Source organism: Cynocephalus volans, chromosome 2 (assembly GCF_027409185.1).
Source record: "Cynocephalus volans isolate mCynVol1 chromosome 2, mCynVol1.pri, whole genome shotgun sequence".
Taxonomy (NCBI): Eukaryota; Metazoa; Chordata; class Mammalia; order Dermoptera; family Cynocephalidae; genus Cynocephalus; species Cynocephalus volans.
Window position 1 is genome coordinate 216,701,164 of NC_084461.1, and position 19,093 is coordinate 216,720,256.

Sequence of the window (19,093 nt, forward strand, 5' to 3'; positions counted from 1 at the left end):
GTCCCTGGAGAGCAGGATGCCCAAAGCACCAATCGGAAATGCTGAATTATGAATGGAGTTCCTTCATTTTGCTTTCTGCAGTTACACAGCATGGACATCTGAGGGCTCACCTAGTGCAGGCAGGTGCTGGCCCGGCTCCCTTTGTCACCAGTGCCAGGCACTGAGCAAGCAGGTCTGCAACCCATGACTGAAGTGTGCGCACTGTGCCAGTTCCACCTGTGACTTCATCTTCTCTTTGCCCCCTACCCTCCCAACCTCCTGCATTCACCCCCCCCCCACCAGTGGTATTGGTGGAAGGTGACACAAACCCGTTTTCTGAAAGACATTAGGGCAGCCATTACTTTAAAGCTGCTTCTGTATCCACAGGTGGTGCTTGTACCCATGTTGCAATCCCGTAGCTGGGTCCCACCTGCCCCAGATGCTGCCTCTGCACTGAGCAATCCAAGTTCTTGGCATTTCTGGAGCAGGAGTCTCTCCCAAAGGAACCTCCCCCAAGGCCTCTTAATCGATCTACACCATAGGGAAGGAGCTGCCGGGACAAGTCCAGGAATGCACAGCACCCCACCACCACGCGGGCATCTCCTTGGACTTGACCAGTTGTCCCTGGCTCCTGGGCACCTCCCACGCAGCTCTGATGAAAACAGACTGCAGAAAGCACGCACACCAGCCTACCAGAGTCCTCGTGGCTGTGCTTCAGGTAAAGAGGGTCCAGTTTAAAGGCTCCTGTTAAGTCTGTCCTCTTCTTCACCCTGGTATTAGAGAACAAATGACAGGGCACCTTAGATGGGACCCGCTGACCCCCTCCCCATCTGGCACAGCTCAGGCACCTGCTCCTGGGGCCCCTGCCCTGAGCATGCTCTGTGGTCACGGCCTTGTCTCTACCCCACCACCCAATCTCAGTCTAGCACAGCATTCATCTCCAGAGCTGCCTGGAGTTGGAGTAGGAGGGGGGAGGATAAAAAACAAAAATTTGCTGTTTGTCCCTAGTAACTGCACATGGCTCCCAAGGGTGACTTTTGTATGCTAATGAGATGGCTGGTGGCTGAGGGCTTCTAGAGAGCTTCTGAGGCATGAACAGAGGGTTGGAACTTTCAGTCCAAGCCCCCAATCTCCAGGGAGGAAGAGTGGCTGGAGATTGAGTGGCCAATAATGTAATCAATCATGCCTATGTAATGGAACCTCCATTAAAAACTCCTAAATGACAGGGGTTTGGAGAGTTTCTGGGTTGATGAACACTTCAAGGCACTGGGACAGTGGCCCACCCAGAGAGGGCATGGACGCTCCCTGACCTACACCTTCTTCCAAAAAAAGCCCTGCCCTATGCATGTCTTCATTGGCTTTTCATTTCTACCCTTTGCAATAAACCTGTAAATATAAGTAAAGCACTTTCCTGAGTTCTGTGAGTTGTTCTAGCAAATTATTGAACCTGGGTGGGTGGAGCCCCCCGACTATGTAGGCACCTTGGACAGAAGTGCAGGCAACCTGGGGACTCGATACTTGAGAACAGCGTTAGTGAGGGCAGCGTTGTGGGAATGAGCCCTTAGTCTGTGGAGTCTGGCACTAACTCTGGGTAATCTGTAGGATGCCCAGCTGGTGTCTGGAGACTTGGAGAAACGGTGTCAGGAGGAAAAACCACGCAGGTTAGCACAGGTTCCTCCCTCAGTGCCTGGCCCCTGATGGCCTCGGGATGTCGTTGCTGGGCAAGCACACAGAGGGTAACGAGTGGGAAGGCAGGGATCCACCGGCTGTGGTCACGCTCCTTCCCCACCTGTCTGCCGGGAGCACCACGCCCACGGCCCTCTGGACCACTTGGGCCCAGCTCTCATCGGGACTGGCCCAGGAAGGGCCTACACCTTATGAAGATTGTTGCTTGGCTTTGTGTGGCAGTGTGAACACCCTCTCAAAGCAATTTTGTGGCAAATAAAGTATCCTAGGGGCAAACTAGAGAAGAACTGTCAATCTGACAATAGCTTAGGCCTGAAAACAAATGTAATGTGAGAGTCCCTGAAAGAGAAAACCCAGTGAGCATGACAGAATACTGGGATGTGACTTACCCCTGGGAGACGGAAAGAAGCTAGATCATTTTTAGAAGATAATTAAGGCTTTATTTCTTTAAAGGGTTAAAAGACAGACTAGATCTGACGCAGCAATAAGCTGTCTGGTGTCTATTCTCTCTCTGACCTGTGGAAGAAAATCTGTCGCACCTAAGGTCAGGTGTGTGTGTATGGGAATTTCCTTGTATCATAGGCATTTGACGAGGAGCCACTGGAGGATTTCCCTTGTGTCTCTCTGTATTAGGGAAATCTCTGTACCTAGCCCTAAAGAGAAGGGACAAAGAGACGTAGAACTCTGCCGTTTGTCCATGAAAATCACACACACACACACACACACGCACGCACGCATGCACACTGACTCACAACAAGAACCTTCTAGGGTTTTTTAATTTAAAAAAGTTATGCAATATTAAACCATTAAAAAAAGATATAAAATAAATATCTCCACCTCCTGCTTATGAAATAAAACTTAATAAAATGAAATCCTCCTCGTGTGTCTCTCCCCTAACCACCTTCCTCTCCCTGCTCCACCTAACAGCCCACGAGGCTGAATTTGGGTGTATCACTCCCATGTAGTTCTACAAATTTTCTGCACAAATTCCTAAGCAATCTATAGCATTATTTTGTATGTTTCTAAACATACTATAACACAAATTCAAGATGTTTAAACATAAATGGCATCATTCTCTGTGTATTTTTCTATAACTCACTATTTCTTTCAAAAATACACCTGTGAGTTTCACACCATTCATACAAGGTAGCTCTTGTTCACTTATTTTTACTACCTCATTGGATTCCATTGCACAGACACGTCCCCACTCATCCATTTTCTTATTGTTCCGTATATATTGCCCGACAAACTATGCTGCTGAGAACATTCCTGTGCATGTCCCCTGGTATACCTGAGCAGCAGCCCCTGTGGGATATGCTCCTAATTACGGAATTGGGACCAGGTAAGGTACCTTAAAGTTGTAAGGAGGCATCTATGACCTTCTGGATAGATAGCACTAAATTAATCTCCACAATGGTTGTTCTGCCTCTTGTTTACATCTTGGCCAACATTTAGTATGTAGAGACCTTATTGTCCACAATCTGTAGTGTTTCACTGTGATTTTAATTTGCTTAATTTTTAATTACTAATGAGGTTGAGTTACTTTGCATGTACTAAGAGGCCTTATCTGTTTCCTCTTTGGTGAGAAATTTTTTGCTCATTTTTCTATTAGACTGATGTCTCTGTCATACTGGATTGTAAACAATCTGTAAATACTAGGAATACAAGTTTGGATATGTGTGGGTCTGTTTCTGGGCTCTCTTCTGATCTGCCATACCCATCGGTGCCTGTACTTGTCCAGCACTCATTCAATCATTGTCACTTATACACACTGATATTTGATGAGGCAAATTCCCCATCATGTTTTTCTTTTCAATTCTTTTGGCTATTCCTGGTCCATGTAAATATGATGCCAGCCAGGATATTTATTAGAATTGCACTGGGGCCTGATATTGAGTCTTCTTATCCACATACGTATCATTCCATTTATTTAGGACTTCCAAAAAATTGTAGAATTTTCTTCATAAAAATCAGAATGGGTTTCGATATACTTATTCATAGTAGCTTTATATCTTTTCTTGTTATTATAAAGAGTATTACTCTTAAAAATTACATGTGCTGCTTATTGTAGATTTAAAATAAATGTAACCTTAAACAATGTTAGTGTATTTTGAAATCTTGCTGTGTTCTCGTATTAATTATAATAGTTTGAAGATTCTCTGTTTATTGCACAGTCACAACATCTGTGAGAGCATTATATCTTCCATTCTAGTCCTTAGATTTTTACTTCTTTATCTTTTTTTACTATGTAGATTAGGAAAGTGTAATGTTGATTATGGGAAACTTTACTTTTTTCCTGATTTTAAAGGGAGTGTTTCTGATATTTCACTATTAGGTATAGGTTTATTATAGTCTTTTGGTAGATACTTTTATCAGATTAGGAAAGTTCTCTTCTGTTCCTATTTTACTAAGACTTTTTCTCCTGAATGAGTGTATTATCTAATACTTTTTTCTGCATCTAATGTGATAAAAGCGTTTTTCTCCTTTACTATTAACATGGCGAATGACGTTTTTATGAACATCATTGAATTTTATTCATTAATGTTTGACTTAAAATTTTTACATTTACGTTTGTAAGATTGTCCTATAGCTTTTCTTTCTCAGCTTCTCATCTGGTTTTGGAATCAAAGTGAGACTCACTTCACGATATAAGAGAGGGAGTGTTCTCTTTTGCTGTTCTCCTTGAATTATATTTATGGTTGGACTGATAAATCCCCTGAAAGTTTGGTAAACTAAGAATTTGGACACTTTTATTGTGAGAAAATTTTATTGGCACTTTGTATTAGTGATAAGATTTTTCAGGTTTTCCATTTATTCTTGAGTAGCTGTTGGTAGCAGTTTTTTGTAATGATTACCCATGTGTATTTGTGGGCAATTTTTGGCATGATGTTACTAATGGTACTCCCCCACTATTTTTTAAAATCTTTGAAGTGTCTGTAGTCATGTCCTTTTTATTTTCTGCTATGGTTCATCTGTGACTTCTCTTTATTTTTGATCCATCTTTCCAGAGACCATTTATTAGGCAGGTCAAGGACCGCTCTATTGTGTCTCCTGTCTATTTCATTACATCTGTTAACCTTTATTATTTTCCTCCTTTTAGTTTTTCAGGGTTTATTCTGTTGCTGTCTTCTAGATTAATTTGGATGAATAGCTCCTGATTCTCTGGATTTCCTCTTTTCTAGTTAAGTCTGTTCTCTAAGTCCTGCAAATTCTGTTGCATTTTTATTTTTATTCAATCCTGAATATTTCCATTTTCCAATGAATACTTTATTCATTGACCCATGTTTCTAATGGTTCTGTGGTGGTCTCTTCTTCAATATTTAGGTACTAGCTTTCTATTTAATTGTAGCATTTAATAGATATTATAACAAGGAAGAACTTTACTTAATTAAATAGATTTGCACACACACACACACACACTCACACACACACACTCACACACACACACACTCACACACACACACACTCACACACACACACAGGAACATCCTCTTGGAGCACCAGGGTCACCTCCCTCTGTGTGGGTCCCAGCAGTGAGGAAAGCCTGCCTGTCCCCGAACACATTTCTGGGGGATGAGGGGCAGGGACTCCTCCGTTGTGTTGAAAGCCTGGCTTGAGTTTTCTTTTTTAAAAATCTACAACACTGCATAGGGCTCACTGAGTAAGGACACGTGTTACTTCCTGGAGCCAATAACAGCTGTAAAAGATTCAAGATGCTAAAGGGCTTCTGGGCCAAAGTCCAAAGAAATCAAAAAGATTCACAGAAAACTATCCAGTAATTGTTTTAAAACAAGTTCTAGAATCAAATCTTACTATAACTAGAGCAATTAAATCTCTTTCAAAGAAACCAAATTAAAAAAACCTAAAAACCCTCCAATGTAACAGAAGTGTAAAAATGCTCTAAAAAAATTTGTGATAAAATTGAATTTGGGGGGGAAATCAAACCTTTTTAAAAATGTAGATAATATATGCCTTTGGCATGTGTGGAATTTGGGGCTTTCTAGGGAGAAGATCTGATACTAAAGAGACATTAAGCTCTGAGCAAAATGGTTCATATTTACATATAAAAGATTCAAAGTAAAGAATGAACAATAAAAAGCTTATGAACGGAGTAATGAATTCATTATGAAATGTATTTACTGAGCTTGTAATAATGGCTGAGTTTAGAAACTTCAATTATCTTGTCCACTTCAATATTTAAAGAATAAAACCAAAGTGTTTAAGTTAAATTATAGACTAACCATTGGTGAAATTTCATTAAGCAAAAAAAGAGACACTTACTTTAAGGAATGCAAAAAAGCCAGGGAGAGAAAAAAAAAATCCATTTATATGTTGTTTGTTGTATTGGTGAAATCGTAAAAGACATCTGTAAGAATTCACAACTTAGGATTGTTTATTTGCTTGTTTTAAACTCCCAGGAGTGTAGAGGGATGCCTCTCGTTTTCTGAATTCAGTCTTACCAGCGTCCTTTTTATTTGTATTTTATTGTGTTGGGCGGTTCACATTACTGCAATAATCTCTTACACGAGCCAAGTATTTTTTTTTTTATTCCACGAATGTTCAGGAGAGTGAAAAAAAAAAAGCCTCTGAGTAGCTTTTTGGCCTTCCTTCTCCCCACTTCCCATCAGCACATGGCCAGACGCCCTCTGCCTGAGGCCCTCTGCAACGTGCAGGGGGCCGACGAGTGCAGGAGCACGCTCAGCAGGGCCAGCCTCTCAGGACGGCAGACAAATACAGGAAGGGCTGTAGTCCATCTGTCCATCTTTTGCCTTTAGGCTGAACACCCCTGGCTTAAATTCAGAACTATTTTCAGTATTCAGAGAGAAAATGGAGTTAACAGCAGCTTGAACAAAAGTGGAAATAGAATCAGAGCTTGATTTTGGCTCATTCACATCAAAAACAGGCCTGATTCTCCAATTTCTCTTCGATCCATAAGGAACAGCCCCCGTGTGTTCTACGTGCATCACTGCATTTGCATGGATGTTTGTCAAATGTGTATCACTCTGGGTGCCCATACTCTTGGTCTGCAGACTGTGAGATACAGAGATCTCTCTTATTCTTTCACTCAACACTAGATTTTAAAACTTCACCCCTATTGATACTAAACAGTGCATCTGGCTCTGGCTCCAACGTAGACAGCTGTGGGTCCTATGCAAACCAAACAAACATCTCAAACTCCAGTTTCCTCACCCATCAAATAGGGATAATGACTCCTACACCAGGAAACTGCTGAGAGGAGAGCTGACATAAGAGAAAGCACAGCTGCATGAGTAGCAGGTGTAGTTCAGAATGTGAACTCCACGTGCAGAGCACCGTTATTGCAGTAAGTGTCAGAATGGGGTGCGTTGAGGTGCACCTCAGCTCGAGGGGTGAGGTGCATTCCCCTTGCTAATTATAACAAGGATGGGGAGGAGAGCAGTGAATTCTCCCCAGACAGCGTGAGAACTTAGGTCTATATTCTGCTTCTCTGTAAAAGCTGGTGCTGTAACTGAAGTTGACATAGCACTTCTTTAAAACAGTGAACGTTAGCAATTACCCTCCACTGTGGCAAACTTTCAGACTTCTGAGGCCACTCTTGTGTCTTACAGCTTGGGTTTAATTTTTTCTACAGGCTAATCACTCCCGTCCCCTCCCTCTTCTCCAAATGACATGGCCTCATCCCTTGTTTCCTGTGTCTCTTCCCCACATCACCTCCACTTGTCAAATTCTCCTTTACAGCCTGGTGCTTGAACAGAACATGAAATGCCAGGTAGACCCTGCAACAGATGAAGACGCAGCTGACGGCTCTCGCTGCATCTGCTGCAGAGTGCCTCGGTCACATCAGCTCCAGGGGCAGGCACACCATAGCCCATGAAAGGCTCAAATCTCCTCACCACAACACCGATAAAGCGTGTTTTCTCTCAGCCTTAATATATGCACTGGTTGTCTGTGCCCAAGGGCAGGATGCTGCATTTATTATACTCCTCCTTGTCATATGTCAATATTTGCCTCATATATAGTCCCTGAGAGCTTCTATTTTCTCCCCTGCAGTGGCGACGGCCATGTCCAAGCCTCCTCACAGGGCTGCTGTGGGGTCTAGTGAGCTAAGGGAAGTCAAGGGCTTAGAAGGGAGCCTGTAGCTGTCAGCACTCATTAAATGTCGATTGCTGATTGATTGTTTTATCCAGCAATGATGAAAACCTGTGGGCTCACCAAGAGTCCCTCCTCTGATCAGCTGTGCCCAGCAGCTCTGGATCCCCTCTGGTTGGTTTGAGGCTTACTCTGTGCAATGCCTCCTGGCATCTGAGAACTCCCCCGCAAAAGAAAAGGTATCCAGGTAGAGACCCTTGTTCCATGAGCCCCTGCCAACCCTCTGAAGGGGTCTCTAAATTCCAGCCCCCTTAGAGAGTTCGCCCAGCTGATCAACTGTCCCAGCAAAATGAAATTGCACTTTAAGCAAAATTAAATTTAGAATAAAGGGACTTTTGACACACTGTATAAACTGTCCTTACTGTGTTGCACTTTAGATAACAGAAAATCACAACCACAAGAATACAAAAGAATACTCACACTCATGAAAGCTGTAGCTTTTAAAAATCCTTATTAGTATTTTGGGCAAAATTAAGTCTGAAATGCCCATATATCAATTGGTTTTAAAATCGTGTATCAACAGTTTGGGGAAAAGATGATGACAGAAAAGGAATTTGATTTGAACAGAAGTAAAGCACTGGAAATGTGGTTTGCCTTTAGACAAACTGGTAGAAGGGCAAACTGACCATATGATAAACAGCAAGTGTAAGCTGCTTTCATCACATTTCTAAGGTGAAAACCATCCATTTAATTACATCCTGAACAATTTTGTGCAAAATTCATGCAAAGCCTCCTTGTTCAGTAACTGAATGATGTTCTTACTCTAAAATATCCAGAGGAACTAGTTTCTAGTGTCCCATACTTCTCCCAGTCGTCATATTTCCTTTAAACATCATGTATAAAATGTGATATCCTCTACCTTAATTTTCGAGTTCTTTTTCTTACTCTAAATATCACCAAAGTGATTATGGCACTGTCATTAAGAATTTCCAGGGAAATTCTTAGGAAGCAGGGTTACTTTTGTTTTTCCTTAGCAAATGCTTTTAAGCATTAGACTTAGTTAGCTTAAACTTAGTGCTAGGCTAAGGCTGGTTATGAATGCAGGAATAACAGCACAGAAGCAGCGGAGTTAGAAGCATGTGCTGCCATTTCCTTGCATTTGTTTTCTGTTAATGCTACACAAACCAGATGATAGGTGGTCTCTCTTAGCCTTCTCTTTTCTTATGCCAAATGGTGCAATGATATGTTCTAGATAAAGGTTTGCAGCCAGGGCAAGAGTCGGCAAGAATTCCAGCAGTGTTCCAGAAATGGAAACAAGCAGTGAGCGAAGGAACTGGATGTGCCCCTAGCTCTTGTGTCGTTAGCATAGGCCATCATCTCTGCAGAGCTGTGGGCACAGGGGAGTGGCACCTAATGAACAGGGGAACTTACCACATGGCAGAACAGTCAAAATTCACCAAAAGCCATTTGTGAGGATTAAAGTTAAATGAATCTGCAAACTGCCAAGGAATAAGAACAAGAAAACATTTTAGCTATAAATGTTTAGTTATAAAACAAGACCTTATACCTAATACAGTAATTAAAAGTTTATATTCCCAAATGAAAAGCACTTTCAAGTTTGCACAAAGCACATAAAATTTATTCATACTATATTTCAAACTACTGGAATACGAGGCACAAAGTTTGCAGAAAAATGGAATTGAAAGATAACACGCACCTTTCCATGAACTTTTTGAATGCTCCTCCCATTTGGAATAATCAGAATTTTAACTCACAATTACTATGTCCCCAAATTGTTCTGATTTGGCCTATGAAATACGTATGCCTGTGATTCCTTCAACTTCAGGAATTGGAAAAGTTCTCAGAATATATGTCTCATCATAAACAAGGGGAGAGTAAAAATTTCCTAACTAATCTTCAGTAATTAGGGCTAAGCCTATTCTTCATTTAATTGGTTGGCTCCTTTGCCAACATTGCTGTAACATACCAACAACTCTTCCCATTTACCTACATATTTTCTTCCTTATTTTTAAAGACAATATTCAAGTTCATTATATTCTTAACAGTTACAGGTTCCCTGGCTAGAAGACTGTGGGTAAAAACTGGCTCCAGCTTCACACATCAATATTAGGTGTTACCATATTTTCAAGGAGAAAATAAGAGATTTCAACAGTCAAGAGTGGCCAAGGGCCAGAATGGTGCTTTCTTACATTTTTCAAAATGCGTGCTCTGATTCATCATCTGACTGGTGATCAGGAACTTGGTCCACCTGAAGGGCCATGGATTTGGCCACATGGGTAAATCCACAACGGAAGCAGAAATAAAGGCAGCTGCCATCACAAGGCCCTAGTCTGCCCAGATCTCCTAATGGGAAACTTTTCAATCTCCCCAAGGCTTGGGATGGAGGGATGAGGAAAGGTTTAAGGGAGACATTCGGTCAGTAGATGACCACCTTCCTCATCAACACACCCTGGAAGTGCACATTCATTTCCTTCCAGTTTCAGTAAAAGTAATTTTGAGAAAGAGAGGAAATTACAGCAAGTTTCATTTGTTGATAAAAGGAAACAAAAGGTTAAAGAGGAGCTTTGTTTGCTAGGAATTTTATTAGTTCCTTCCTATGGGGCTGATCTGTTTAAACTTCATTCATTACCCAGCAGCAATATTTTTGTCCTGTGGATGGAAAGAAAGGCTCTTATCTCAAAGGGTAAGGCCACAACAGGATATTGCAGCCCTCTTATCTGACCCCCTGAGCAGCATAGCCATCCTCCAGGCAAGGAGAGAGAGTCTGGAGCACTGATGGAGGAAAAATGGAAATGACTCATTGTTGGGCATGAAATACTGTCTGCAGCTGATAGGATCAAGCTCCAGTCCCCATCACTGCGGTGGTCTGACGATGAGGCATCCTTTCATGAAAGAGAAAACCTCAGGTTGTCTGTTCACGGAGAAAAGAAGAACACTGGTGGGAAAAGATCATGAAACCCTAACCCTGGTACCTAGACTCAGAAAAGAGCACCCAGCCTGGGTCATACCCCGGGGAGAGGCCCATAAATCCCAGATGGACGTGTAGCCCTGCTTCCCTTAAAACTGTCCAGGGATGGGCATTTCAAGTGATGTACATTATCCCCATAATAAAAGGTATTTCTGTGGTACAGAGACTGAGTCTTCACTTCCCAGCGTGAAACACCCACAAAACTAGCTATCAGTAATAAACTGTACAGCGTGAGGTATCAGGATTTCTCACAGACTATACTGCCCTCTGCAGCACTTATATAGGCCTTTGGAAGCTTCATATTATCCAGCTAGGCCTTAGCATGTGTGAAGTGCTCAAAAAGTAATCAGTGAATGAATGAGTGAATGAATGGATGGGATGAAGACATAAACCAGAATGCTACTGTATTCATAAGTAACAAGAGGATTATTTTTATCAAAGATGGGACTATTTGTATTCTATACCTCTGAAACCCACTTTTTTGGCATCACAGCATTATAAGAATTCAAAGTAATAATTAGAAAATCGACTGGCAAGCCTGACATGCAAGCAGAGAGAGGTTTTGAGGGAAAGTTTCTCCAGGCCATGGTGAAAAAAAAAAAAAAAAAAAAAAAAAACAAGAGCATCTAGTGCATGTTCAGTGCTTACTGTGTGCCAGACATTGTTATTAAGCCCTGTAAACATGATTAACTCATCTGCTCCTCACAACAGGCCCACAAAGGAGGTATCATCATGAAGCCCACTTTATGAGGTGTAGGGAGCTGCCCAGGGGTAAACAACTGTCCTAAGGGTAAAGCTGGGATTCAAACAAGGAACGTAATGCCAAAGATTGCACCCTTCACCCTGCACCACATGTGAATGAGGTCTCCCGAACTCTCCCAGCCTTAAGCAGAAAGCATTTCTTTCTTGACCAATGCCACGGCTCCCCTGACTTAGTATCTTCTTCCCCTGGACACACTGCCAAAGAGGCCCTTTACTGTATTTATACCTGAGTTCCTAGGGAGGAGGGACTTCCTGCCCTATGAGCAGCAATGAAATATTTCACCATAGCACATCCATAAGGTCTTTTCTTTGTGTTAAGTCTGTAACATTTTGCAGTCTGTAGCTCCGTGGAGACGCAGAGCATTGGTCAATAATTTTGATTGCTATTTCTCCAAAAGAAGTGGGAATTTTACTTGGCATTACAGGCCACATTTTACAATTTCCAGAAGAGTGCATAGGGCATTTAAATGCATTGGTAACTGCTCATTCAATATTGGTTGAAGTGAATATCATGTTCAACTATAAGGGTAGGACATGACTATAGTACTGAATCAGGTTGTAGAGAATTACAAGTCAGTACTTTAAATTATTATGTGAGCTGAAATGCATGATGATTTTGTTTTGTTCCTAAATATTTTCATAGCTTCATAAACTAAAATCTATCCTATTATGACAGCTCTGCCTAGGATTAGGGAAGACTGAAAAACAGCTGTAAGGTTCAGGGGTATTTCAAGAAGACAGACTGTATGACCAAGGAAAGCTGTCAGCCCCTGTCCTGAGGAAGTATAATTTCCAATAATCACAGATTCGTTTGAAAATAATTCGCTGAAACAAACCACAACAGTAAGAAGCTGAACGTCACATCCTTATAAAGGAAGTCCCCGATAACATAGTGCTTTTAAAAAATGACCAAGTGGTCCAGAGAAGGAGCGCACCTACCTCCACTCCATTCAGAAGGTGCCGGAACTCGGGGCAGATGAATGCACTTCCTGCGTAGGCGGCGTCAATGTGCAGCCACAAGTCCCCCTTGTTGCCTAAAGCCAGAAACAACTGTGAGTTCTCCACCGGCTGCCCCACCACGGACAGTCCCCCAACGACAACTGTCCCAGCGTCCCTCTTGCATACAGTAAACCAATAGTGTCTGTGGAGCTAATGATCGGATGCCTAAAAGGCCCTCTCACCTGAAACCACGGAAGCTGCAGGCACAGGTATGTGCCCTGGGCCCCAGACACATGCCAGGTGCTCAGAGAACACTTACAAAGTGAGGGACATGCAGTTAATTACACCCCTTGATTTTCCAGCATGATCCTCGCTGCTTTAAGAAATCAGTGTTCACTAATCGCTCTCACTCGCACACATTTTATTCCAGCTATGCCATCCTTTCCTCCCCCCGCACCTCACCACCTGGAACTTGCCCCCGATTCTCTCGCTAACTTGTTCTCAAGTCCTCCCCGCAAGCATCATTTCAGGAGGGGTCTTGTACACAATCTATTCTGACCTCTAACTGCCCACTCAAGGCCCACCATGAAGTTAGGCCATTTATTTTACACTACTGTGAATCATCCTCAGCTCCTTCCCAGACAAGACTTGTGTCTTCCAACCACATCCAGATAGCCTTGTGTCTTCCATCCACACCAGGATAGACTTGCTCGCAGGGACGCACCTCACTTTGGAGGTGGGAGAGCCTCCTGTGCAGCACGCTCCCCTTTCCTGCACATATCTGGGTCCAGCTCCTGCTTCTAGCTGCTCGGCAGCCATAAGACCCCATCTACTTCCTGCAAGCCTCCTTCTCCTCACAGGCCAAGTGGAGATAAAGTGTTAATGGTAACCGTGAGGAATAAGCAAGGTAATATTCACATGCACACCATGACACCCAGCTCAGAGTCAGTGAGAAATAAACGCAACTTGCACGGTGATTTCCTCCCTTGGCACTAGGCACCTAGAACAGTTGTGAAATAGGTAGGGATTGAAGGGTGAAGGATCACAGAGAGGGCGGGGTTGTCCCTCCCTTCACAGTGAGGATGCTGTTGTCTGGGCACCAGGGAGAGGTGTCAGATGCAAACGCATTTGTGGGGACTGATGGATCCATCACTTGCATTTCCATGACTGATGCTTGTTAATCAGCGTGTGGTGAGGGTGGTGGACCACTGTGAGCTCTGCTGATAAAGGATGACTCAGTTTGATCCTCAGAATTAAAGCCCTTGGTCCGATCAAGATCGAGTGTGTCCTGAGGACACGGTTACTGCCACACCAGGGCACAAGAGGCAGAAAGTTATGGACCGGGCAAGGCCGTGCGGGGCGGTGTCTGATTCATCACCACCTGCAGAATCAGTCCCCCCTGGAAATCTCATGAGCACCGCAGGTGTGACCATGCACCAGGATGAACCCAAAGCCAGGACTTCTCTCTGAAGAGCCACCTAATAACGACAGACACCGTCACTGCTGCAGCTCAGATATGCGTGCAGTAGACAGAAACTGCAGATTCCTTTATAAGATAGATAGATGTCAAAGCATGCTATAGTCTGAATGTTTGAGTCCCCCCCAAATCTATATGTTAAAATCCTAACCCCCAAGATGATGGTATCCCCGACGTGAGGCCTTTGGAAGGTGATGAGGTCATGAAGGTAGAGCCGTCATGATGGGATTAGTGCCCTTATAAGAGACCACAGAACTTGTAAAAGTTCCACTGTAGGAGGACACAGTGAGAAGGTGCCATCTGTGAACCAGGAAATGTGTCCTCACCAGACACCAAGTCTGCCAGAGCCTTGATCTTGGACTTCCAGCCTCCAGACTGTGGGAAATAAATTCCTGTTGTTTAAAAACCACCCAGTCTATGGCATTTCATTAGAGCAGCCCAAATGGTCTAAGACAAAGTGGTTTGATGCTTTTCACAGGGCTCTTTGGGCTGTGCCCAGACCTTGAGTGGTGGAACTTCCTTCTCCGTTTGAGGCCCTCTGGTGGAGTTTGATAGATGCCCGTGTCTGTGTTCAGTTCGGGACTGTTGAAGGAAGGGTGAAGCAGAGCAGGGCCCGGGCCTGAACAGGCAGGTGAGTCAGGAAACAGCAAGTCGAGGGGTCGTGGGGGGGCGGTGAGGGCGGGCTAACCTTCTATATCCTCCTCCTGTAGCCATCGCCCTTGCGAGGAGGAGATGTTGGGTGAGAAAGTGAAACAGTGAAAAGGGAGTCATTTAGCACCACAACCCATTGGTGTTAGCCAAGCATCCTCCAGAACACATAGGGGAGAAGATATGGCCCTGAACCCCAGATGGGGTCAAGAGCAATGCCAACACCCAAGGCTCTGTCCCTTTGCCACTCCAAAATGTATCAGACACCTGGGGAGGGGACAGTGGGTCTCCTGAGGTAAGGGAGGGAGCACCATGTAGAAGGTGACATTGAAGAATCCACTCTACCCCCAAAGAGGTCTAACCTTTGCCCTTGGTTCCTGAGAGGTGATCTCTGGGGCCCTGAAATGTCCTGCCTGATCAGTGCTTTGGCCCCAGACAGTCTAACAATATGATTTATGATGTCGGCTTTGGGCCATACCATATCAGTTCTGACCTCTGTCTGGAGGATCTGATCACTAGGTATTGGCTGGACTCCTGAGAAGGGCTGGAGACTAAAGGTCAGCCACTCAGACAGAATGTGAGCAGTCCCAATAGAAACTGGCACCAAGGGTCAGCTGAGCTCTCCTGGTAGGGAGGCAGTGCCTACTCCATGCATCTTCTCACACATCGACATGGGGGGAGTCAACCCTATCCATGACTCAAGGGAGAGGATGACCAGAGCTCCGTGTCTGCACCCCCGAGACTCTGCCCTATGGTCTCCTCCTCCACTGATTTTAATCCCTGTAATAAACAGTAACTGTGAGTGCAGCTTCCAGTGAGCTGTCAGAAGTGAGGGTGGTCTTGTGGAGGACCGAGTTCCCTCTAAGCCTGTGGTTGGACTAGAACTCCTGCGGAAGGGCCTCCTGGCCATGGGAGCCTCAGCACGAGTGAGGCTGTTGACCTGTGCTGCTCCCCTTTCTCACGCCCTGAGACAGCCACCCCCACTCAGCCAGGACCCTGTCCTCAGTTTCCCCACTTTCACACCTGGCACTTGGCTGACTTCAACTCTCCGCTTTTTGCACTCATTCTCTGCTCACCAAAACCCGCCTGCAACTCATCAGTCCAAGCCGACCAATTTAAACAGCCTCTCTGGCAATTCATTTTTAAAAAGACTAAAAAGAAACTGTTTTTCCTAAAGCAGCAATTTGAAGAAACTATTTTCTGGTTTGTTTTCTTTGTCAAATGATGGTGGATGGATAACATGTCCAAATTACTTTAATTGGTTATTCTAATCACGCTATAGAATAAGGTCAGCTCAGGATCTTAGATTGGTCCTGTCTGGAGTTGAAGGATGCTGAATATTTGGTGATAGTCAAGTAAATGGTATTGGATGAGAGAAAGTGGGTAAAAAGGTGCTGAATTAATTGTTAAGGCACTACCAATGGTTAGGAATATTGTTGTCAATAAAAATACAATTTGTCAAAATTGACCTCCTGTATTAACCTTGGCAGTGAATGAAAGGGTTTTGGCATTTGCTCAAGTCACTGTTTTCAGCAAAACCCGAGAAGCAACCTCTGTGTTTGAAACAACACAAATCACAAATCAAGCTGTGCCCACCACCCCCAGGCCCTGCAAAGCAGAGAGAGCTCCAGGACAGCAGGACAGTCCAAGCTGGATCTGTCCAGGGCACTGTGAAGACAGGTACCACCCACTGGCTGTCATCTCCTTGATGCAGCCATCAGCACTGGGCTCAGGGGACAGTGGACCTCGTGGGCTCTGTTGCGCAGAAGACCTCAGCCCTTTACATCTGATAGCCCTGAGGAATTACATTAGTCAGCCACTGGCCAGGACATTCAGTTCTTAGCCTGACATCTGAGTCAGAGGCTCCAAGTTGCTCAGCTGAACTGACCAGTGACCGCAGCTAGTGAGGCCAACACCAGGGCACAGGCCTGAGTCGTCCAGTTCTGTCCCTGGTCCCTCGCCCCAGGCCAGGCATGACTGCTTCAGCCAGTTGTTCTGACAGTTGTCAGCCACGGGTCACACGTGGTGGAGCAGAAGCCTGTGCAGATGGCAGATATGTGCCCACCCCACTTCCCTGGGCTGGTGACTGGCCTTGCCATCCTCTCAGCACAGCAGCACACGCAGCCTTGTGTGCAGTACATGCTCCCTGCATGAACTCGTCCCCTGAACAATCCCATGAGGAAAATGTGGTTATTTACAATAAGGAGTGTTTTTCTCCCCAATTTAAGATAAGGAAAACGAAGCTCAGAATATAAGGCATGCAGCAGTAGGGGCCTGGCCAGGGCAGGAGCACTGCTTCTCTGCCATCTATGCCATGCGCAGCTCAGAACACCTGAGCACCTGACTCTCCTGCTGCTGACCCTGAGATGGGAGGCCAGGCATGGAAGGGAGGGTCCCCTCCTCTGAGTATGGACCATGGACAAATCCAGGGTTAGAGAAGTGAGAAACGTGCTCAGTTACGGAGCCTGATGATCGAGCCGATTGCCCATCAGTCGGCGTGATGACATCTAGCACAAGCCATGGGAATGTAGTCTGAGGGCCTGACTCAGGCAGCTGTACCAGAGCCATTGTTGGAGCATTCACCCCTGAGGGACAGAGAGAGGGAGTTCCACGAGCCAGGGTCCCCACCCAGGGCAGAGTTCTTCTGTCCACAGAAATAGCACCAAGTCCTCTTGAGTTCCCAGAACCACACGTTCAAGGTGAAACTTTAGAAACAGCTGTGTATTAATGTCTCACCTTTTGAAAACACAGAATTCTGGTCTTGGTGAGAAAACCTAAGTGCCCTGACTGAGGGAGGGAGGAGGTGAGAGGACCCCAAAAAACATCTGAAGCGTACAGTTATCTTTGCAGAAATCTACTTTCATTGTATTGATTTGCTAACTTACCTCAAGCAATTTGCTCAACTATGTTCAGTAATCCCAGAAAGGGCCAGAAAAGGATATGCCAAAAGACCAAACTCAAGCATGGACAGCTCTCATGTCATGTGCACATACGAGTCTCATCTGAGGGCTCTAAGATGGCAAGAGTTCATCTTCCTCAACAGAGCCAACAAGGCCCATAATTTTGAATCACTGTTATATTATTTAGAACATTTTTTTCTTACAAACCATATGTTGGTATAGCTAAGCTCAGCTACTGTTCAATTAGCTCAGATTCCGAGTTTGTGGAGTTCACGCAAATGAGGTTTGTGTGATTGCAAATACAAGAAAAGTTTAGAAGCTCGTCATAATGTGAAGTTACTGACAAAGAGGAGAGCCCAAAGAGGAAGGTCTGCTAGATCCCCCATGCACTGAGAACATTCTCCAGAAAGAAAATTGAATCAAATACTTACAAATAGGACCCACTTCTAAGAGATTGTCAAAAGAACAGCAAGTCGTGGTCCCCAATGTAGCAACCACCTGGAGAGTTAAAAAGGGACAGCTTTTAAATCCCCTCGAGTTAGTTATTGTTGTAACCTCCACACACACAGCCATCACTCCGGGGCTAGCCCAGGGCCTTTACATGGTGAACGACATCTCCTAAAGGGAGATGCACATTTAGTCTTTGATTTAATGCATCATAGAGAAACAGACTTGCAGATAAAGAACTAAACTGTGAGGTTAGAAACAGAACTAGAAAGGGTTTCCCATGGTGCCCCGGCACAGAAAGTCAGCCAGAAGAACTATTCCTGTGTTCTACTTCATGAGATACAAGTACGCACATTGAACATGAGAACATGGTTCCTACTGTGAGTTAGGAAGCCTGGGTGTTTTTCCTAGTTTGGGGTGTGTGTGTGTGTGTGTGTGTGCGTGTGTGTGTATGTAGAGCACAGGGCAAGTGCATCAGAGGTGACCCAGCGAGGCTGAGATTGCCAAGGCACTAGTGCAATGCTTCTTTTAGAACAGCCTCCGGGGTCAGCTAAAAGCCACACTGGGATCTTGACCAAGAGTATCATTTGCTAGCCTTGATCTGCCGCCTTTCTCTTTCTGAGTGATACTGTTCCTAAAGATTAACTTCAACCCACAAAAGGTTAATGAGAAAGCCCTACTGGCATCAAAAATAATTCTAAAAGGGGTGTCCTGAGAGAGGGTTGAGTGCTGTCAGTGATGCAGCTGGAAACGTGGGCAGAATTCACTGTGCCCGTGTTTGTCCTGAGCCAAATGTTGCTGTGATGACACCTGCGTGACCCGACTTGGGCTGTTCTCCCACGTGTCTGTCTCGACCCCACATCCACAATGCCACTGAAATCAGGGTATGAGACTTATGTCTTTGTACTGCTGGGAACTTGCACTTTACAGGAAGGAATAGATACTGAAACATATTTGTTGAATCTCCAAATGATCAAAAAACATATTATGTTTACAAAACCAAAGAGCCTAATTTATTTACAGATGACATGGGCTGTCTGGATAATGACATTTCTCCTCAGAGGTGACACTAAAGTGAAATTTAATTCAATTTGTACAGCCTTTATTGAGCCCCATCACAAGTCTCAGCAACACTGTGTGCCCTGAGGATAAAGACAGAGAGGCCAGAAATTCCTACGTCAGAGCCCAAGTCACAGG

The 19,093-nt window shown here is 44.4% G+C and overlaps 1 protein-coding gene across 1 annotated transcript in view; it reads right to left on the reverse strand.

The window, feature by feature from the left end:
• Window positions 1–19,093, reverse strand: part of DDC (dopa decarboxylase) — a 56,810-nt gene that overhangs the window by 13,572 nt on the left and 24,145 nt on the right. The window contains exons 6-9 of the mRNA XM_063087253.1: window positions 17,881–17,947; window positions 12,425–12,519; window positions 9,166–9,233; window positions 673–749 (exon numbers count right to left, since the gene is read on the reverse strand). Coding sequence (XP_062943323.1) covers window positions 673–749; window positions 9,166–9,233; window positions 12,425–12,519; window positions 17,881–17,947 — 307 coding nt within the window. The remainder of the gene's footprint in view (window positions 1–672; window positions 750–9,165; window positions 9,234–12,424; window positions 12,520–17,880; window positions 17,948–19,093) is intronic.